The sequence below is a fragment of the Pleurodeles waltl genome, chromosome 6 (genome assembly GCF_031143425.1).
Source record: "Pleurodeles waltl isolate 20211129_DDA chromosome 6, aPleWal1.hap1.20221129, whole genome shotgun sequence".
Lineage (NCBI taxonomy): Eukaryota > Metazoa > Chordata > Amphibia > Caudata > Salamandridae > Pleurodeles > Pleurodeles waltl.
In genome coordinates this window covers 674,250,192-674,273,009 of record NC_090445.1, presented here as the reverse complement: position 1 = coordinate 674,273,009, position 22,818 = coordinate 674,250,192, and the positions used below count along the sequence as shown (strand labels likewise).

The window sequence follows — 22,818 nt, the reverse complement described above, 5'->3', positions numbered from 1 at the left end:
ACTTCCAAACACGCATTCGCTCCACAAATGAACTAAACATGTGACGTTGACATTTTTGTAAGCTTTTCTGACTCAAAATTGAGTGTCTCTTTCCAAAGAAAGAATCAGATAGTTAATTGGAACTTCATACCGGTTGAAAGGGCTTGCTTTTGAACATTTGAGCCTGTGCTTTGCAGGGCTGTAGAGGTTGGCATAGCAGTCTGGGACATGGGGTAGATTGGGATTTCTTTCTTACACCAGAGACCCGAAGTGCCCACTGACTTTTTATACCATTTAGTAACAACTCCATTGAAGTATCATATAATATATATTTTTTTAATAAATTAGTTTATTTGGAGTAAGTAAAGCACAAAGAAACAAATGGATAGAGATTCTCATTTGACTTGGAGATCCACTGGTGAGTGACAAAGGAGGAGTAGGGGTGTGTGAGGGAGAGTGAGGCTGACTGTAGGAGTTTGGTGGGTTGTTGGAATTGAAGGCAGCAGTTAAGGTATACTGGTCCTATGTTGTGCAGTGTCTTGTATGCATCTATGAGGAGTTTGAATTGGCAGTGTTTGTGTACCAGTGGCCAGTGGATTTCTCTGGGGTGTGGTGTAGTGTGTGTGTAATGTGGGAGACATAGCAGGAGTCTAGCTGAAGAGTTCTCAATGGTCTGAAGTCAGTGGAGGAGGTGGTTGGAGATTCCGGCATTGAGTGTGTTTCTGCAGTCTAGTCTGCTTGTGACTAGGGCTTGAATGATGGTATGTCTCATTTTCGTGGCAATCCATATGAAGATTTTCCTCATAAGCATAGTATGTGGAAGCAGGATTGAATGTGTTCACCTGTGAGGCCATGTTTAGTTTGTTGTCTAGGATGATTCCCAGATTTCTTTCATGGTTAGATGGTATAGGTGTTGGACCAAGCTTTGATGGCCAACGGGTGGAGTCCCATGGGACTTTTGTTTGTTCCCTAAAATCAGCACTTCATTCTTGTCCGATCTGAGTTTCAGGCAATTGGTTTTTTATCCCGTCCGCTACCTAGGTCATGCATTTGGTGAAATTGGATCTGGTCGTGGAGGACTTTTCGGACATTGAGAGGATGAACTGGGTGTCAGTGGTGTAGGAAATGATGGAGATGCTGTGGGATCTGATGATGTTGGCAAGTGGTTCCATTCAAATGTTGAACAGAGTGGGGCTGAGAGGTGATCCTTGGGGGACTCCACAGGTTACGCCATTGGGCTTTGATGTGTAGGATGGGAGTCTGACTCATAAAGCTAAGTTAATAAAAGAGAGCAAAAAGCATTTTAGGTTTTGTTTACATTTTTAACAATGTGCCAATAAATTACCCACTCTCATCGCTCAGAGTATTAAAAAAAATAAGGCAAGGTGGCACCCCAAGCACCTTGGCTGAGAGTCCTACAAAATGCTGGGCCACTCTGATAATTTGCTGCAATGGGAGACTGCTAGTATGCCCCACACATGAGCTCAATGGTTCAGGTATGGCATTAACAAGAGCATTGATGTGGCCCTCAGTCCCAGTTAGACTGTGGTCCATTGTGAGCTGTCAGCAGCATTTAAATACCTTCCACATTCTGTGGTGATGCCATCCTGCTGCAAAGCAAACATACATAAGTCCCTTACTCGGGGCTGGCAGGCACCGATCCCTCTGTTCCGCTGATCGGCTATATTCAAGCACCAGTTGATCTGGCAGGCACTGCCGTAGTTCGCTGCTAATGAGATGAAACCACCAGCATTTCACAGTTTCCTTCACAGTGGCACACAGAAATTTCAAGCTAGCACAGGCAGCTCCACACCGGATATTCAGGACTATACACAGTCATATAGTAGCTGTTTTACCTTCTTTAAACACTCGGGAGGTGTTGGAGGAGCAATGGTGCAGAAAGAGAGCAGGATAGTAATGAGGAGATTAAGAAGCAGCAAGCTTCTTCCATTGTTGTACTTTGCCCTTGCCACTCACAGCATCACATCTGGCCACATCAACTTCCACATTTTTTGAGTTAAGCACTGCTTTAACTACCCGTGCAAAAAAATACAGGATACTTGCAGGAAAGGTATCAATGTAATTCCACTGCAATGAATAGAGGTTCACCGACAATGGATTCAAATGGAAGCAGAGCCTTTTGCCACAATCATCTGATTTATGCAGTGGAGAAATGCTATACATTGTGAATGATCAGTGGCGGATACATTTGGGCTAATTAGTATGTGGATGACACAGCAATTAAGGTCTTAAGGGGACTCATATTTCACCCTTTTCTCTGTATAGATGTTATAAGCTCTTGCAAGAAGGCTGTAAGACTTGGGGGTGCTAGAGAGCCCACAGCAAGATGGCAGCACTGTAGTGCAGCTCTGCTGGCCGTGAGCCATTAATCTATGAGTATCCAGCAATCTGGCTACATTTGAAACGTTCTTCAAGGAATAAAGGTGCATAAAATCTAGCAGCATCTTATACAGGTTGAACTGGTGACAAGTGACAGCACCAAGACCAAGAAACCTTTGCTGTGAGGTGCTGGAGTAACGAGCTGCACCACCTAAGATGGCGGCTGCTGACACGACTTGTGAGGCCCGGTGCCTATCGAGTAGCGAGGATCTGGGATCGAGGTGCGGATCTGTGCCACAGAGTAGGTGGCGTGCTGTGGGAGGGTTTGAGCCTAAAGACGAGGCCCTGCAAGCAAATCGAGAGGGACTTGTCTGACCCTGGTGAGAGCAGATTGCAAGAATTGTGGCATGACCTGACATTGCTACAGCACACTTGGAACGTTACCCCGGGGCATTTTTGTGAAAGCCCTGTGCAGAGAAGCAGGAGAGGAGATGGCAGGGCAGCACTGGCTAGGGGACATCGAGCAGTCGGTGTCCCTTGCTGGCACGTTAAAAAAGGTAACGGAAAAAAAAGAAGCGATGTTGGGTGCTCGACGCCTGAATGTGATGTGAAAACACCTGTGACGCCTATAGGAAGTAAGTGCGCGAGGCTGTGGGGTTTGTGTTCCCCCAGGGGCACTTACCCCTTGGCTGTAAGAAGGCAGCTCAGGACTGCGAAGAACATAGAGTGGCTGGCCTTGTTGTAGGTGAGAATTGAATTGGGGGCCACTTACCACTGCTCTCTGGGCAGCCAGTGCATGAATGTGAACTGCATTGATCTACCTTCGGGGGCCTGAGACAAGCCAAGCAGGCAGCGTCACAGAAATTCCCCCAATCAGGAGGCACAACAAGAGCGCCGGGACAGGACCTGCTTCCAAGGCCCCCCGACCTGGCCCTCATACTACTCCATGAGTGCACAGGCAAACTGCAGTGACTTATCAGGCAACCAACCAACAACCTCCTAAAGGGGCGGATATCCCAGCAACCAAGTGGGTCTTAATTACATTGTGAGGTGGCAAATCAGTGAAGCGGGATCTCTATGGAAGGTGATACTGGGGCGCGGTGGGACTTGAAAACTATAGCAAGTAAGAAGGTTATCACAGACCCATTGTGCGGTGAGGACCACACCTGATCCATAGACTACCACCCCCTTTTGGGCACCTTGGCCCTGCCGGTGCGGCACAGACAGTGCCCTTGTGGGGCTGTGTGCAGATGGCCCACAATGGGTAAAACAGACAGATCCCATTCTTAGCCCTCATTTGAATCCAGGAAAAGCTGAAAGAGCCTACCTGAGAGCTTGGGGAATACAGACAAGGCAGACTCACACCGAAAATCAATGTCCTTCGGAAGTACTCCGATGGCAATGCAGAAAAGTCTGCGATCTATAGATGGTAAAATAGACCAACTAAACTTACAAATGGACCACCTCACTTCTAAATTTGACCAGCATGCTACTAGGCTAACAGAAGCAGAGCAAAGGATATCTAACACAGAAAACAATGTGCAATCTCTCACCAGTAAACGCCTCAACATAAAAAAAAGTCTGGCTGTAATTAAGGCCCAAAATGAAGATCTGGAGGTGTGCTCTTGGCGCAACAACTTATGGATCATGGGGATTCCAAAGTCGGCAAACACAGGAAGGTTGGAGGTTTATGTGAGCATATGTGTGGCAAAATATGTGGTGCCGCCACCTTGTAAGCTCTGTTGGTGGTGGAATGGCTCACAAATCCTTGGCCCCGTGCCCTAATAGCAGAACTCCTAGATTAGGGGGAGTGCGACACAGTGCTATGCCTGGCACATGAAAAGAGGGAGGAAATGTGCAGGCCGCACAGAAGGAATACTACTGGTCAAGAAAAAGCTACAAAATGCAGAGATTGCTTATGCCATGCTATTTCTAGCGAGGCTGGAGGTGAACCACCAAGGCAAAACAAAGATTTTCCATACACCTCAAGTTGTGATAGACTACATCAGTAAAATCACTCCATGCAGACGTGACCATTGAATATCCGAGGATGATGACAGAAAGATTGAACTATGGATTTATCGATCTGACTGAGACTGCTGATGATATTGCAATCCTCCCCAATGAGCTGGCCTCCCACTCCACTAAAGGTGATGGAAATGAAACTTGAGGTGGGGCTGGCCAGCTGCTGTGAGAATCCATATTGGCTGACAATCATGCAGGAACTCTTTACAATGGGCACCGACTTGTCCCCAATGTTTAAATGCTTGACTGAACATATACTGGGTGCTAGAAATGGGGTCCTTGTTTCGCAGTCAGGTTTCCCCCTCTCCAAGCAAGGACCCTCACTTTAGTCAGGGTAAAGGAGAATCACCCTCAGTTAACCCTCGCTCACCCCCTTGGTAGCTTGGCACAAGCAGGCAGGCTTAACTTCAAAGTCTAGGTGTAAAGTATTTGTACCAACACACACTGTAACTCAGTGAAAACACTACAAAATCACACAACACAGGTTTAGAAAAATAGGTAATATTTATCTAAACACAACAAGACCAAAACAACAAAAATCCACCATACACAAGTCAAGTTATGAATTAAAAAGCAAAAAGAGTCTTAATTCCTTAGAAAACAGTACTAACCCTGTTAGCATGAAAAAGTACCTGGGTTGCGTCAAACTTACACCGCACAGGCTAGTGTGCTTTGGAAAGGGCCAGCGATTCGTTGATTCCTCACTTGCAAGTGAGACAGTGCGTCGTTCCACGTCTGTTGTTTTTTCTCTCCGCAGGAGAGCGATGTGTCGATCCGGACAAGCAATTCGGGTCCGGACAGGCTTTGCAATTGTTTTTCTGCACCCAGCGAGGTCTCTGTTGAAAATCCTGCCACATGGTACCAGAAAATCTGTGCTATGTGGGTTGCGCCGTTATCAGCCTCCGTCAGCAGGTGTTGCACGTCGTTTCCTCAGACGCGTGCATCAATCTTCCAGCCGCGATGCAGGTGGAGCGTAGATTTCAGCCACGAAGCTGGCGGCGCGTCATTTCTCAACTGCGTCTCGGAAGGTGCGTTGAAATTTTCCCCGCACAGCAGTCTGTGCGTGGATTTTCAGTCTTGGTTTGCCGGTTTCACCTTTCAAGGCCCCAGGAAATGGATAGGGCACCACTTGGCAGGGCAGGAGTCTCAGCAGAGAGTCCAGGTGCTGGCAGGGGAAGTCTTTGATGGCCCTGAGACTTCGACAACAGGAGGCAAGCTCAGGACAAGCCCTTGGAGATTTCTTCACAAGCAGGAATGCACAACAAAGTCCAGTCTTTGTCCCAGGCAGAAGCAGCAACTGCAGGATAGCTCCACAAAGCACAGTCGCCTCCAGACCAGCACTTCTCCTCAGCTCTTCAGATCTTCTCTAGGCAGAGGTTCCTCTTGATTTCCAGAAGTGATGTAATTTTCAGGGGTTTGGGTGCCCTTCTTAAACCCAGTTCTGCCTTTGAAGTAGGCCTACTTCAAAGGAAAGTCTCCCTTGTTTGTGAAATCCTGCCTCGTCCAGGCCAGGCCCGGACTCACACCAGGGGGCTGGAGACTGCATTGTCTGAGGGCAGGCAGATGGTTTAAGCAAGAAAATGCCTTCTTTCTAAAAGTGTCATTTTCAAACACACAATCTCAAAACCTCAAAACCAACTTTACTAAAAGATGTATTTTTTAATTGTGAGTTCAGAGACCCCAAACTCCACATGTGCATCTGCTCCCACAGGGAATCTACACTTTAATCATATTTAAAGGTAGCCCCCATGTTAACCTATGAGAGAGATAGGCCTTGCAACAGTGAAAACCAAATTTGGCAGTACTAGTATGTGTCCTAACTTAAACATACACTGCACCCTGCCTGTGGGGATACCTAGGGCCTAGCTTAGGGGTGTCTTACATGTAAGAAAGGTGAAGGTTTAGGCCTGGCAAGTGGGTACACTTTCCAAGTCAAATTGGCTTTTTAAAAACTGAACACACAGACATTGCGGTGGCAGGTCTGAGGCATGATTACAGGGATACTCATGTGGGTGGCACAATCAGTGCTGCAGGCCCACTAGTAGCATTTGATTTACAGGCCCTGGGCACCTCTAGTGCACTGTACTAGGGACTTACCAGTAAATCAAATATTCCAATCATTGAAAGCCAATTACATACACATTTTATATAGGAGCACTTGCACTTTAGCACTGGATAGCAGTGGTAAAGTGTACAGAGTAACAAAAACAGCAAAAACAGAATCCAGCACACATCAGCAACCTGGGAAACAGAGGCAAAATGTTAGAGGAGACCATGCCAAGGATGCCAAGTCGAACATTGGGCATAACAATGCATCCTTATCCTAGGTGCTGTCACCTTCCTTACCTAACTTGATCTGCTCACTATGCCAGAACTAGTTGAGTCTCCCGTCCACCCCCATTTTCCAGGTGGGGATCGGGACTCTAGCTGCTCTCAAGTGGGTGTACCACACATATGTTTGAAGCTCTAGATACACCTACATTTTTGTTGCATCAGTCATACACTCCCCCTTACATCATAGAAGACTAAGTCACGACAGGCTGGACTCATATCTCTTATGACCTGGAATGTGAGATCTCTAAATAATCCCCACAAAACATGCCAGGTATTAACGTACTTGAACCGACAGGTTATACAAATTGCCCACTTGACGAAACAGACAGAGAACACTATTGGGATGAAGTGGGCTAGGATCAGAGTAGCAGCAGCCTATTCTTCCAGAGGAGTGGTGATACTGTTTAAAAAAGGTACATCATTTCATGTCACCCACATGATCATAGATGATGAAAGTCAATATGTAATACTACAGGGTGCTCTTGGTGGCCCCCTGAGCACGATAGTAAATACCTATGGGCCAAACGTAGATGACCCAGATTTTTACACTAACATATGGAATCGGTTGAACTCTGCCACAGTCCGAAAACATTTGGTACAGAGACTTGAACACACCACTCAACATGACCCCGGACAGATCGTTAGGGGCACCCAAATATAAAAGACAATCTGACAAAGAGGTTAGGCAAGGCATGGAGGAGTTCAACATGGTTGATATGTCGAGATTGAGCAACATGTTTGTGCTCAAGGGCACCTTCATTTCGGCTGTGCATACAACCTGGTCCCAGCTAGATTACTGACTGATGACCAGATAGGTAAGCACCTGGGTAACGGACATACAACACCTCGCAATAACCCTTTTGGACCACAGACCAGTACAGTTGGACCTTGCCATTCCAACGTATACCCTCACACAATATATCTGGAGGTTTAAGGCCACTGCACTGCTAGACCTCGTTTACAAGGAGACCGTCAGAGATGCTATTCATGAATACTTTGACATAAACAAGGATTCAGTATCTGGGGCAGATGTTCTCTGGGAAGCCTTCAAGGCTATGATTAGGAGAATATGTTATCAGCACAAATGCAGTGATACTTAAAGACATACAAACACAGTTACAAAAACTAGAGCAAACACTACAGCAATTAGAAAAAGAATGTTAGCAGGCATCCCCGGTGGCCACTCTGGGCAGCATTAGGGACCGCAATACCAGCTACCACGACATGACTGTGCCACATGTCCCACCATCACACAGCAAGGGTGTACGGAGAGTGTTGGATGGTCCGGCCACCCCCTGGCTGCTAAGCTAAAACCGAGTGATCACAGCACGTGTCAAACATAAAGAATAGTACGGGGTTGACTATTACGACACTCCGGTAATCTTCTGCTCTGTTTTCTGACTTTTATGGGGATTTATATTCATCTTGCAAGACATCCGAGGCTCCAGAGATAGCAGAATATCTGGACGATGTCACCCTGGTGTGGCTGTTGGAGGGGCAAAGAGAATACCTGTCACAGACCATAGAGATGGAGAATGTATGAGAGGCCATACGATCTCTACTGGCCTGGAAGGTGCCGGGTCCAGACGGGCTAACCAGTGAATTCTACAAAGAGTATGCTGACCCACTTGCACCATATATCCATGCAATATATGGGTACATTAAACAGACTCTCCCCCAACACTCCATGAGGCCCTTATTATAGTGCTTTTGAAACCATATAAACAGCTCAGACCAATGCAACTGATATCATCCCCTCTTCTTATCAACACGGACACTAAGATCCGGGCAAAGATCCTAGCTGGCAGACTTGTGTTTACTGACAAATATGTTTCTCTCGGACCAGTCGGGATTCATTCCGACTCATTCCATAGACTCTAGACTGTGCCAGTTTTGCAGTCTGCATCTTTTTATGTAATGCTACAATACAGAGCGTATGACCAAACAATACATTAGTGGCTGTATAATAGTCTATCACAAGCTGCAAAACATTTGAATATTGTAGAACTGAGCAAGTTTATCCATTTCAGTCACAGTTCGCAGTATATTAAATCTTAACAATTAAACTGTGATACTGCAATGCATGTTTCCAGATACAAACATGAAGAGAGAGCAGCTGTCGCCATACAATCAACCAGACAACAGTATTCAGGCGGGACAGGCACTTAGGGGGCCAGTGGACACCCAACCTGCGGTTAAACAGGTACCTCGAACGAGTAAAGGGGAGGGGGAGCCCCGCGAGGGAGTGTAGAATCGAAGGGAGAGGGGCATATCATCATCCAGTCACTCACAGCCACATATCCGCAAACCCAGTATTTACTGCCCAATGGGTTCTTCTGCTGAGGAGTCCTCCCTGTCCTCCACGGGTGCTCCATGCAGCCCCTCAATCATACCACACCAGTCCTCCAGATCTCGCTCAGCGTGTTCATCCACACGTATCTTACGGAGTCGGCATTCCTCCACAGTCGCCCACTTAGTGAGGTCAGATAGTCATGTATCATGTGACTGGGGGACTGGATTTGGCTACTGGAACGCAATGCGCCTCTTGGCCAAAACAAACTGTAGCTGCGCAAATCTATACGCCATTTTGCGCCCTTTTTTAGGAGTGGGAAGAAGTCCCAGCAAGCAGTGACTCACTGTTACCTTTGCGCTCACAGCCGTCACATCTCTCAATGTCTGCACTATCTGGCAGCAAAAGAGTTCAATGGAGCTACATGCCCATTTTACGTGTTCAAAAGTGGCAGGGGACGTGCCTCAGCGGGCACATCTGTCAAGTCGTGATGGGAATATTCTGTGAAGGCATTGCGGTGTCAGATATGCTCTGTGTAGATAGTGAAAGTGTGTCAGTTTAAATCTAGTATTGCTAGTCCCATCCCGCACCAGTGAGCAGGTCCTATTCCATTCTCCATCAGTAAGTGTTCCCAGGTCCGCATCCCATCGAGCTCTTGTTTCGTTTATGTTTATCTGCCTATTCGTTTTTAGAGCCTTGTAGGTTCGGGAGAGGAAACCCGGATCACAACCTGGGTCATTACGAGGTGGAATTCAGTGGGCTCCGGGGGGGAAAGGTTTCCAAATCGCCCCCGGCCCGTCTGTGATAGGCTTGGATATTGCAGGAATTGTCCCTGGTCAACTCCAAATAGGGACTCGGCCTCTCCCCATGTGACAAATATGCCATTTTGATATAAATTACTGGCATTATTACATCTGCCTGCTCGCCATTTCGAGAAGTCCAGTATATCAGTGACTCTAGCAAAGTGGAGGATCCACCAGAGTGGAAGTTGAGGCGCATAGGTCGCTCTCCGCAGTACCCACGTAGCAGCCGGGTCCCACATCCGCAACACCTGCGCTACTAGGAAGGGGGCATCCAGCTGAAGCCTAGAGCCACCCATTAGTAGGCCTGGTAGTCGGGATATACATATAGAGCCTTCTAACAATTATTTTTCCCAGTTGGGGGCATCTTCGCACCACATGGCCGCATACTGCAGCAAGCCCGGCATGTAGTATAGATGTAGGTCTGGTAGCACCAATCCCCTGTTGGGCATCTTCGCACCACATGGCCGCATACTGCAGTAAGCCTGCCAATCTCCCATCGGCCAAATCTAACTTGAACACCTCAATGTGAATTCTGCATCTCTTACCTGCCCAGACAAGGGACAGCAGCAGATTATCTATCTGTCGAAACAGAGAAGGGGGGTAGTTCACAGAGCGAGTTTTACATAACATACAGGCAACGCGGGAGTAAGACCATTTTACTGGGTGTAATTCTGCCCATTCCGACAGTGGGAGGGTGGTCCAAAGTTACATCGAGGCTCGGAGGCCATTCATCACTTTCCCCATGTTCAGATCATATTGTAGTTGAGGGGAGTGCGCTACATGCATGCCCAAGTACTGAAAGGACTCAGTCTCCCATGCCAAATCCACCTGCGGTAGCTCCGATGCCACAGCAGTCGTCAGACCTGCCATGGGGTACATCACCGTCTTCCGACGGTTGACACGAAGGCCAGATATCCCACCAAATTTATCCATCATTTTGTAACAAGAGCGGGATTGACCGTTGCGGGTCTGTAACGTGCACTAGAGCATCATCTGCATATAGTGATACGATGTGCATTCTTGTCCCCAAACGAATGCCCCACCTCTGCAGGTCTGCCCTCAGATGTATGGCCAAAGGCTACATAGCTAACTTGAACAGTAGCGGCAATAGTTGGCAGCCCTGCCGTCTGCCCTGTTCGATATCAAATGAGTCTGAAACTATCACTCCAGTACGCACAAGCGGTTCTGTATACAGCAGACGCACCCATGACAAGAAGTGTGGTCCAATGCCCATCCTGCGCAGTACCTCCCATAATTAGTCCTGGGACAGAGTATCAAATGCCTTTTCTGTGTCTAATGCCACCAGCGCAGCACGGATTGCAGAGTTGCGCGTCTCATGCATTACATGCAATAACCTCTGAAAGTTAATGTGGGTTCCCCTCCCAGGAATGAATCTGCATTGATACTGCCTCACCAGATGGGTTACCACTCGCCATAAGCATGTTGCCAGTACCTTAGCAAGTAGTTTTACGTCAACATTAAGCAGGGACAGTGGTCTATAGGAGCCCGGGTCAGCTTTATCTTTCCGTAGTTTCGGTATCATAACTATCAATGCTTCCCTCATGTGTGTTGGCAAGGTGCCTTCTCCACGTGCTTCGTGCAATGTTTCCAACAATCGGGGAAGAACCGTTGCAGAATATGTTCGGTAACATTCAACTGTTATCCCATCGGCACCAGGCGTTTTACAGTGCGTCATGACCCCAAGGCTTCCTGTAACTCCTCCAGCGACAACTCCCCCTCCAGTTCCTCCGTCCGAGCCACAGTAAGCCGGGGAAGTGAGGGCCCATCCAGGTACCCGCGCATGTGACATCTAGCCTCGCTCTTCGGTGAGGTGTATATGGTTTTTAGGTGATCTCGCAAAAGTAGATTCACACGTGCTTGTCTCAAAAACCTTTCCCCGGATGGTCCGCAGAGAGACAGGATTATTGGTATAGGGCGTTCGTGCCTAAGTAACCAAGTTAGCATGCGCCCCTAGCGGTCTCCCTCGCGATACAGCTGCTGTCTAAAGTCCTTATGGACATAATAATCCAGCCTATTCAAAATGGCTCCTATTCTTCTATGCAGCACACTGCAGTCAGCCTCCGATGCGTCCCCGCTGTTGACTTGGCACTGGAGGGAAGCCAGGATGTCCTCCTGCTGTGCGAGCTCCCGGTCCAGTTTTTTCCTAATACCGTATGATTTACCAAAGCTTTTGCCTCTTATGACGACCTTTAGGTCCTCCCATTTTGTGCCGCAGGTCCGGGTCGTGGTCCAGTTCATGCTAAAATATACATCCAGTGCTGCCTGTATGTCTCCCTTATATTCACAGTCCCCAAGTAGCTCAGGCCGCATTCACTGCAGGGGGATCGCCGGCTTGGGCTCATGCGTCTCACATTCTAATAACAGAGGGGCATGATCTGAGAGTAATCTAGCCTTATAGACAGCTCGACGAACATCAACCGTGCCGTCGTTTGCTAGTAGAAATCTATCCAATCTGCTATGAGCCCAATGTGTGGGCGTGTAATAAGAAAATGTTTTGGATGTGGGGTGTAGTTCCCTCCATATATCAATGAAGTACAGGCTTCTCACGACCTCACAGAGCTTTGCAGTCATATGAGGCTTAGTGATCAGTTTCTGCGGGTTCCTATCCAAAGTGCTGTCTAAGATACAATTACAATCATCCACCCAGATAATGGGCATCCCCATGTAGGGTACTAATTCTTGTTGGAGCTTTTTAAAGAACTCTGCATCATCCGAGTTGGGGGCTTATATATTTAAGAGGCAGGGTTCTCGCCCGTCTAATTCTCCGTTTAAGAATATATAGCGGCCTTGTACGTCCAGACTTTTTAGTTGGAGTAGGGCCCCAGGGGCAACCCAGACAGACACCCCCTAGCGTAGGATGAATATGTTGCCGAATATAACTGTCCCCACCACTTTTCCTGTAATTTTTGCTCTTCATTATCCATCAACGTGGCTCTTGTAGGAGGGCAACGTGGGCACCTATTCGTCTAAGGTAAGTGTGTACTTTATAGCGCTTTACAAAAGAGTTCAGCCCCCTCATGTTCCATGTAACAATTCGCATTAGGGTGACAATCATGAGCCATGCCAACCCACAATCGCCCCCTCGCCCACTCCCCTCCCTGTCCGAATCCGTCTCAGCCTCGCATTCCAATCCAGCGCCCTCTCGACAGTATAACACCATGTCTTCTCTTCATCACAATGCATACAGTACGGCAAGTGTATAAAACAGAACTCCAACTCCAACCAGGAAACACATTCAACACCCCCATCCCTCCCCGAGTAAACCCCTCCCTCAAATAGTGTCTGCCCAATCCGTGTGTGCGCCCCGCTATCCAATCCAGAGGAGAGGGAGAGCGAATCACTGCCCCCACTCAATAGCAAGGTGCTGTTCAAGATGGTCCGACCAGCTCACAAGTAATTCTCCACAGTCTCTCACACAACCATCCAACCATGCACACACTGTACCCGAATTACTTAGCTTATCCCTGTAAAAAAAGCATAAACAACAACAAGACGTGCCACTTAGAGAAAGAAAAGATAGGAAGACAAGTTTAGTCGTGGCCAAAGGGGGAGAGCGTGTGCGTTAGATCGCCCCTCCCCGTTTCTTGTTGCCGTCCCGAGTCTCTGCCTCCCCCAGCACTGGAATGCAGCATGATAGAAAAGAGAGGGGGGAGAGTAGGAGGGAGGAGAGCAGGAAGAAGGGAGGTTCATATTTCCAAGCCTGGTATGAGCCCAGCTCCTGAATTCCAACTCAGTGTCTCATCAACGTCTCTCAGGTGTCGGCATTGTCTTAGTCTGGATTCAGGCCATCCTCGCTGCGTGGCGATCTGAAACGCGAGGATGCCTCCGAGGTGACGGATTTCACAAACAGTCTGGCCTCCTCACGCTCCTGTCTTCTCTGTTCGATACTCAGGGTGCCATCTGGATGCACTATAACTCTGTTGCAACGGCGAGTGGGGTGGCGCCTGTTATTCCTGCGCACAGTGGCCTGCGAATCACCTGCCCCTTGTTTCCCCCCCGGCTCCCTCTGTGTGGGGTTTCCAGGCGTCCTTCACTTTCTCTAGGTTACACCCAATCCCAGACTGCTTCAGGAGTCTGGAAAAAATGTGAGTGGTCCGTGTGGAGGACCTTCAAATTGGATGGGCATAGCAGCATATAGGTGTAACCCAATTCTTTTAACTTATGTTTATCACCTACGTACGATTGTCTTTGGAGCTGTACCACCCTAGTGTAGTCAGGAAAGAAGCGTATAGTGTGATTCTCTGAGGTAGGGTCACTGTGTTTGCACACTTCCTGTAAGATAATGTCTCGGTCCCTAAGGTTGAGGATCTTGGCAATAATTGTTCTAGGGGGAGCTCCCAGCAGTGGAGGGGGTGTTAAGCTCTGTGTGCTCGCTCAGCCACGAACACCGGCGATAGGGGTGTGGCGGGCAATGTCTTTTTGATCCAGTCCTCTAGGAAGGCCTCCAGGGCCGTCCCCTCCAGGCAGCCCACTACACATAGAATACACCTCCTTGCCAGCCCCCTCCTCATCTTCAGCCCTCGCCTCCAGTTTGCATGTTTTAACTTCAAGGGTGGCTACTGTGGCCTTCAGCGTATCTATGTCTGTCTGCATACAAGTCACTTGTTGCTCAGTGCTCACCGAACGTTCTGCCACCACCCTCAAAATCAGCTCACAATAAGTTAACGTCTACTGCCATAGCCGCAATTTGCGTCCGTACTGCCTGTCCGGATGCCTCTATGGCAGCCAGGATTTGAGCTCCGGTGGGTTCACCCACCTTTTCCATGGGTCCAGAGGGGCCCTTCTGCAAACTCCCTCCTGTATTCTGGGCTGTGTATTGGTCCTTCCGGGTTTGCTGTTCACCTTTGTTTGATCCGTCTGTGCTCATGTTGCACACGGCCTGCAGCACTGGCCTCTGCCGATCTCATAAGGTACTGGTGGTCTCAATGTGGGCAACTGGCTAACTGCCTGATCCCCACAGTCTCACGAATCACTGTGTCTCAGCCGGCGAGGGGTGAGTTTCTGTTGTAGCAGCGCCAGGCAGGGCGCCAACCCCAGGCAGTACCGGGTTCCGGCGTCCTTCGTGTTCCAGAGTGCTGTCTGGTTCAGCCGGCCAGCTCTGTGTTCAAAGAGCCATCCAACAACGTTTAGGTAACCAGGAGGGGGAAGAGACAGCGTCCACTCATCTGACCCACTGATGGGCCCCAGTCGTCTCCCCGGTCTCTCCGGTCTCCTCTTCCAGTTGAGAGCCACGCCTCACCAGCCAGCAACTCCAGGCCGAGTATGCTCCCCGGGGGTCAAGCGTCAGAGCAGGTGCACTTCACTTCCTCATCCGCGCCGTTCTCCGCGTCTCCATCTCTCCACCAGAGTTCCCCTGTCTCCTCCGCACTGCTCACCGTCTTCCAGCAGGGCTCTCCAGTGGGTCACCCCGGTCCAGGCGCTCACTGCCAGCACAGTCCTCACCGCGCGGGGGGAGAGCGGGAGGAAGTGTGGACAAAACAGAGGGCCCCCCCCTCACAGCAGGCATCCCCCGCCGGGGCTCCTGTGACCCAGGGCACACAGATCAGGTCTGGCGTGATAAATGACGCCGCCCAGCTTGCAGCCACAATCGCGGCCGCCATTTTGGAGTTAGGTATTCACCACAAGTGTGGTTCCGTGGCTCGTTTTTGTCCTTCGCCTGCACTCCACCTTGGTCCCCTGCCCCCCATCAACAGGTCCGCTGGGTCTGCATAGCCTCCGGACGGCAGGATGGTGGAGGATGTTTAAGCTGGGGCCGGGAGCACTCGCCTAGTGCGTCCGATCAGCAATCTTGATGGCCAAGCCCCCGCTCTTGCAATTATTAAACAGGTGAGGATCTTGATGATGTATTGAATTTTGTATGACGTGACTCCTCTTTTTACCTTTCAGTACCACTGTCTCAGATTGGCTATCAGGGTCTTATTCCCATCCTTCCCAGACATACCCCAAACACTATGTGCACTGCAAACACTACTCACTAGCTCTATGTGCTGCCACTTCTTCACAAAACCATATAATGCTGTACAGGACGAGACCCAGCCACCAGAGGATAAAGCTCTGGAGCAATAGACAACACTATTAGATACACCTCTAACACTGGTGGAATGGGCTTCTTGGTGTACATTAACTGGGTTTCTAACTCCTAATTGCAATTTGGGTATCATATATTTCAAATATTTGCAGCAGATGTATTATACTCCTGTCAGACTGTATCGGTATGGACTGCTGGAGGACACATGTTTCCAAAGCTGTGGGTTAGACAGTGCGGATTTCCTGCACTGGCATGGTGCTGTGATAAGAGTTCAGCACTTCTGGCAAAAGGTGGTATGTGATTTGTGTAATATGACAAGGATTTAATAGAATGCACTGTCCAGGTGTGCCTCCTGGGGCTGGTTAAGAATATTCAGCCTTTTGGGTGCAGATTTGTGGCAGTGGCGCTCTTGCTGGCCAAGAGAAGAGTGGCCATGTGGCGGGGACAACGTTATCCTCCCCAACACAAAAGATGGCTGCTGGATATTGTCTAGAGACACCCTAGAGACATATGCCTAGATGCTGCCAGCATCCTCACGCCCCAGAGATATTTGGGTCCTTTTGTTTGCTCATTTGTTAGAGCACCTGAATGCATCCATTGGTGTCTTATAGATTGTTGGTTGATCTCCAGGATCCAATTTGAAGCATGGTGTGTGATGCCTCAGACCTTTCTGTAATATGAATGTGCATTGTGTAACGAGCATGTACAATGCTGATGGCATGTTAATTCTGTCCTGTTTCTTTTTGACAGTTGAAATCAATAATATTTAATATTAAAAAAAGAATGCTCTAAGACTTATCACTTGGTCCAACTTGATTTAACTTTTCCATTGCAAGGGCAAACAAGCTAAGCTTTTATTACTGGTTGGCTTGGAATTCATTCTTGCCACTTCTTTTGGACTCACGAGGATGAGATAAGGTTTGTCAAGTGGAACCGATGGCTTTGCAATCAGCTAAACGAGGGAGGTATGCAAGAATTATGGAGTAGGAATTGAGTTTAGCCATTTTACAAGGTTAATATGGATTCCTCAGTATGTACCTTGGTGTATAACATGCTTTGATAACTGCGCCTTACAGTGTAAATAATGTTTTGGTGTATGACTAACTGGAACTAAATTTTTTGACATTTAAAGGATGCCATTTTCTTGCTGGGCACTACCTCCGACCAGCATGCCTGTAGGCCGGTACTCAGCCAACTTTGTGTATTAACTCTTTTGAGCTTTGTTAATTTTACATCTACTACACTTCTATTGCCCAGTACTTGAAACATCTAGGGAATAGTGTACTCTGCCTGCAGTTTACGCTCTTGGGAAGTCTGCACATGTCCTTGAACTGTGCCCGCACATTGAGTTCTACTGCAAAAAAACATCTAGGTCTTTTCGTCGTTCTACAAGGGACTGGAGAGTCATCCTTCTTTTATGTTTACTTTTAATACAGGTCCTCTGATTGCCAGCTCTATCTTTTCATTGAGAGGCAATGAAAAGCAAGATGTGTGCTGCCGAAGGCATCAGTACTCCAGAAGAGTGTGTAGTGACCATCAGTCCACAAGTGAGTGAGCAGAACTTGAGCAGAGATCTCACTAGTGTCTTTCATCTATTGATCACAATCTTGCTTACAGTTGTGAACATGCACAAATGACACAGACACACACAAGGCAACAAATACAAAAGTGCACAACCTCATCGTACACATAGATCCACATCTTGTTTGATTATTGCATAGACGTGGGCAAGCTACTGAAAGCTGGAGCTAGGCTCCGGCCTTATGCCAGGCTGAGGCTCAGCTGCATACCCTCTTGGACCTTTGAGCCCAGAGCGAGCCGAGCTTTCATGTAGCTTCTGTCTGACACCCTTATTCTACCTTATCTGCCTACAATTGTAAGCTAAACAGCAACCTTTGATGTAAACTGGCAAGAGAAGACGATACTCAATTAGTGGCTGAACTGTACAATGTGGAATTAGTAAACCTGGGTTAAATTTCGGCTTTCCTGCTTCATCAAATTATGTGAACCTTGACAAATATTTTATTTTACAGCGTCTCTTTTGTTAAATTATCACATATGAGGACACCTTCAAATATGCAAGTTTGAGATGTGCTCTGTTCGAAAACTTTTTGTGTTCGATTTAGTAGATTGTAATGTTGGTCCACTTAAGAATCTAGAGCACCTACAGCGTACACATAAGAAGTGACTTACACCTTAGTTCACCAATAGCATTGTTATCAGTATGGGGGCAGGGAACAGAAATGTTTAGAAATAATCATTTTTAATAAATGTTTCTCAGTGCAGTGGCATAAGGAGAAGTAGGCTTCTGCATACTTAAGAAATAGTTTTTTTTTTTTTTAAATGAAGAAACTTTTTCATATTTTTACATGATGTTTGCAGTATGATTTTCATGGCAAATAGTTTAAAGGCTCGGCTCACGCGGGGGCTCGTAGAGCCCAACCAGACCCTTGGCTCAGCTTTGGCTCTCCCTGTTAACTTATTGCCTTGTCCACCTCTATTATTGGATTTGCACATGTGAATAGGACATACTCCCATCCCACCTTTTCAGTTTTGAAACTCCAAATACATACCAATCCAGAGAAAATCAAAGGGGTCCACAGTGTAAAGTTCCATAGGTTTAAAAATAGGCCATATTTTTTCCTAGATTGTTCAGGTTCACAGACATTACAATTTAACAGCTTCTCTGAGCAGACGCAGGCAGTTTTAAATGTAGCAACGAATGCATGCATGGCTAAGTATACACCTAGACCAATACATTTATTTGATACTGGAATATCCACTTATTAGATTTCATGTACAAGAAAGCACAAGCTCTCTGGTTTGCAGGACCTATTGTGCCCCTCCAAGAACGTACAGTGGGAAATATACTACCATAAGATTCATTCAAAAATATTGTTGATCTTTAATATAGTTGCAAAAATATTGTGATGTCCAGAGTGTCATGGGACATAATATTGCAGGAAAAATTATATTTGTAAATGTATTAATAATATTGAAATGTTTGATATTGTTCTATAAAATATCTTATTGGGGCTTTTAAAAATGGTTTATTAGCTTGAGTGTTATCACTTATTATTTTATTGTTAATTGTTTGTAATTATTTTGATATTATGTTTTGGTTTAGCAATATATTTAAAGAATTATGTGTCATTTTATTTTTTTGATTTCTTGGCAGGTTATGGAACTTGTAGGGTGGGAGGTGTTAGATTTTGGATGTGTTGTTAGGTTTGTAGTGGAGTAGGATAGGAAATGTTTGAAATACCTATATACATATAAGTATATATCCTAGTACTCTTCCTAGAAAAGTTTCAGGGTGATCCGACAAGTAGGGCCAAGAAAATGAAGGGGTCCCAAAACGTGTTTTCCCTATTTATTTTCCATCGATAAAATTAGACTCCGCTACAGCCAAAACTGCAGAATGGAATTACACCAAATTTGGCAGAAAGCTAGATCTTGATCCAGGAATCATGCTTTTGTGATTTGGTGTTGATTTGTTGAGTAGTTTTGGAGAAATTAAGGTTAAAAAATAATTGAAAATATATTACACTGCTGACGAACCGCGGATCCAACAGATCAAAAGATTTGATCTGTTTGGCTCTCCTTGTATCAACAGAGATGTGGACGCAGCCATTTTAAGACTCAGGGCCTGATTACGACCTTGGTGGATGGGATACTCTGCTGCAAACGTGATGGATATCCCATCTGCTGCATCACAAATTCCATTATATCCTGTGGAACTTGTAAAATCGAGGCAAGGATATCCGTCACGTTTGTGACAGATTATCACATCCTTCAGGGTCATAATCATGCCCTTAGTCCGCTGTCCTGTTAAAAAAAGTTAAAAGCACATAAAGGGGGCAGGGTGGAATACTCTGCCACCAGACCTTCCATAGGGCCGAAAACATGTTTTTCTTTTTTTTTTTAACGTCACCTTGGATCTGAGGAGATGTTGTAGCTCCAATACTAAAAAACAATAGTGGCTCCCACCCATTTTTTTATCTTATCGTCCTGGCGTGGGCCTGGCCCAGGGGTTCAGAGCTTTCATTTGTATAGTGGAGGCACGCGGCCTCCCTCCCTGAGCCTTTTCAGGCACCAGGGTCCCCACCCCCAATGCTGCTTTTTATTAAATGGGGATGGTGCCAGGCCCCCGTACCTGAGCCTTTTTTAGTCCCCGGGGAGCCCATTCCCTGGGGTCACTTTTTTTAGGCCTTTGTAGGCCCTGGGGACCCCATCCACCAAGAAAAAGTTTTCAGTTTTGGGGGCGGGGGCATGCATCCCCTCCAAGCCTCACAGAGGTCCCAGGAGCCCCATCCCCTTGGGGCTAATGTTTTTTTTGGGTGTCCGGCCCTCCCCTCCTGGGCCATAAATGAGCCCAAGAGACCCCTTCTCTGGGTCCCGATATTGATGTGGTTTCCCAGGGACCCCATGTCTCAAGACACTGGTGTTCCATGCCCAGGAGAGTATGGCCAGGAAACACTGCACTCACCCACACTCACCCCGGCAGGGAACAGAACGTCACTCCTGCCTGGGCTGCAGCAGATGGAAATGCTTCAAAAGTTGTAAGTATGGTGGGCAGTCTATGATTTCTGCAGCATGTAAAGGCTCCATTGCTTTTCATAAAAATAGCAAAATAGCCACACATAAAGTTCTCTCATTTTAAACAGCTCTGTTCCTATGTTTATGGTGATTCAAGTCATACATCATATACTTATATTATACACATATTTTGTACAGCTACAAACTAGTGAAACAGAAGCGAAGTAGTGATGGTTTACCTTGCTGCAGACATTCTTAATTAGTGACACAACATTTGTGCCTTTCACATCTTATTTTAATGGGAAGGCATTTTTATAGAAACAAACCGAATTTGCTCCATTGCACCATCTAGATGTGTTTTGTCCGGCGGACTGCTTCATTATGTCATATAACAAAGTCCACACTGAAGGAAACCATATGCTTTCCCCAACCCATTTATCTTTCTGAACATATAAACATTTACAACACACTAGATATACCTTACTTTCTTCATTGAAAAGGTATTGGTGTATCATTTTATTATCACCCCCTGGTTGTGTCCTCCAATGCAGACTAAGCTGTGCTTTCTATCTGCAAGTGTGAATGTTAATGTGTTCTTGGTGTACGTTAAAGTGAATACCAATTGCAAAACTGCCCTCCCCACTCCTTAGATGTACAGTTACTGCTACCTAACCACCCTGAGTCCTTCCCATCACACCATGACCATCACTGGTAATTTTTAAACCTCAACCTTTGTTGCATGTGTATGCATAGGCAGCCATCTTTTAATGGTTTTTGGAAAAGTTAAAAAATATAAAGATAACCACTTATGTTTTTGGACCCACTGGCAGTTACAGTGGTATCCTTTTTGTTGTCCTTTACATAAACAGATCATTACAAAATAGCTGCCAGTCTGTCATCCCTGAATGTGTTTTAATACTTTCACAAAAACATTCCAAGACAAAGCCAAAAAGTTAAGCTGTAAAGCTAGACTACTAAGCTTTCCCAATGCTGATTATATTTTGGTGTTCTGACCCTTTGAAAAGTCACTAGGTCTGCCTTACTTAAAATGACACCCTTTATATTGCTTCATCATCTAGTCCGGCCTGCGTGCCCACAACATTTTGGCTGTCGGACTGCGGCAACTGTGGGATGCCCTTGGCATTGGGCAGTGCAGGGGTCCCCCTGCCCAGCACCCTCGAAATGCCATCTGTCTGCTGTTCAGACAGTGTGCTTTTTGAGGGTGCTCGTGCCCCCTGCATGCAGCAGTGTTGCCTCCAGCTCTATTATGAGCTGGCAACAATGCTGCCACCCCTTTCCCACTGGACTGACAGGCAGAAACCTTGAAGTCGTAATGGGGCATGGCGGCCACCCACTCTGTCGGAGTTTGCCAGATGGGTGTTTCCATCCGCCATCAGTACATTGCCCCTTAGTTTCCTGTGAAAAAGTGCTTTTTGACTTGCCTATATCTTTTGTGCCGTTTGACGAATCTTCACAAAATCTTCTCAAAAAAAGTGTTCTCAACTTTCTTGTTGTACATAGGAAGTTTCGGGGAGATCCGACAAGCGGGGACTAACAAAAAGGGGTTGGGGTGTAAAAAAAAATTGTGTTTCCCATTATAATTCCAATAGGGATTTTAGACACAACTCCAGCCTGAACTGCTGGATGGAATTACACCAAATCTGGCGGAAAAGTAGCTTTTGACCCAGAAAGAGTGCTTTTTGGTTATTTGGTGTAAATCTGTTTGTAGTTTTTGAGATATGAAAAGGAAAAGAAATATAGATATCTAGCGGCGCGAATGATTCACAAATAATAACAAGCTTGTTCAGGCAAATGTAGAGCTCTGATTGGCTGCCCAAACTTCAACCAGGAAGTGTTGGCAGCCATCTTGGGACTCCACTTCAGCTGAGTCCCAGAGAAAAGATAAAATAGAGAAAAGGGTCCAGGGTAGGGACACTCTGACCTCTTAGCTCTGGTGCAGCGACCCCCAGAGCAAAAATAACATTTTGTTAATAAAAATGTCACTGCTAGTCGTGGCAGATTAAAAAAAAAAAACACACTTCTTTTTATGAAGCCCCCAGGTGGGGCAGGTCCCGGAAGCATTGACATTTTTAATACAGTGGGCCACCTGGCCCCCTTGCAGCTCTGGGGACCGCCACCTCCCTGGGTCTAATAACTAATTAAATGCAAGGGGACCTCCCCTCCCCTCACAGCCTTGGGGACCGCCACCTATCTGGGGATAAGATCGAATTAAATGTGGGGGACCGCCACCTCCCTGGAGCTAATATAAAATTAAATGTGGTAGGGCACCTGACCCCTCACCCCCCACTCCTCAGCCCCAAAGACTGCCACCTTCTTGGGCTTAACAACTAATTAAAATGTGGCATGGCCATCCAGCCCCTCCGCAGTACCGGGTACTGCCACCTAAATTAAATGTAGTCTACCACCTTTCCAGGACTAAGAATTAAATGGTGGCTCCC

General features: G+C 46.9%; 1 protein-coding gene across 2 annotated transcripts in view; it reads left to right on the top strand.

The window, feature by feature from the left end:
• LOC138300145 (zinc finger protein 615-like) overlaps positions 1-22,818 on the top strand; it is a 97,733-nt gene that overhangs the window by 35,531 nt on the left and 39,384 nt on the right. For both annotated transcript variants that reach the window (XM_069239093.1, XM_069239094.1), the window contains exon 3: positions 17,257-17,367. In XM_069239093.1, the coding sequence (XP_069095194.1) occupies positions 17,257-17,367 (111 nt within the window). The remainder of the gene's footprint in view (positions 1-17,256; positions 17,368-22,818) is intronic.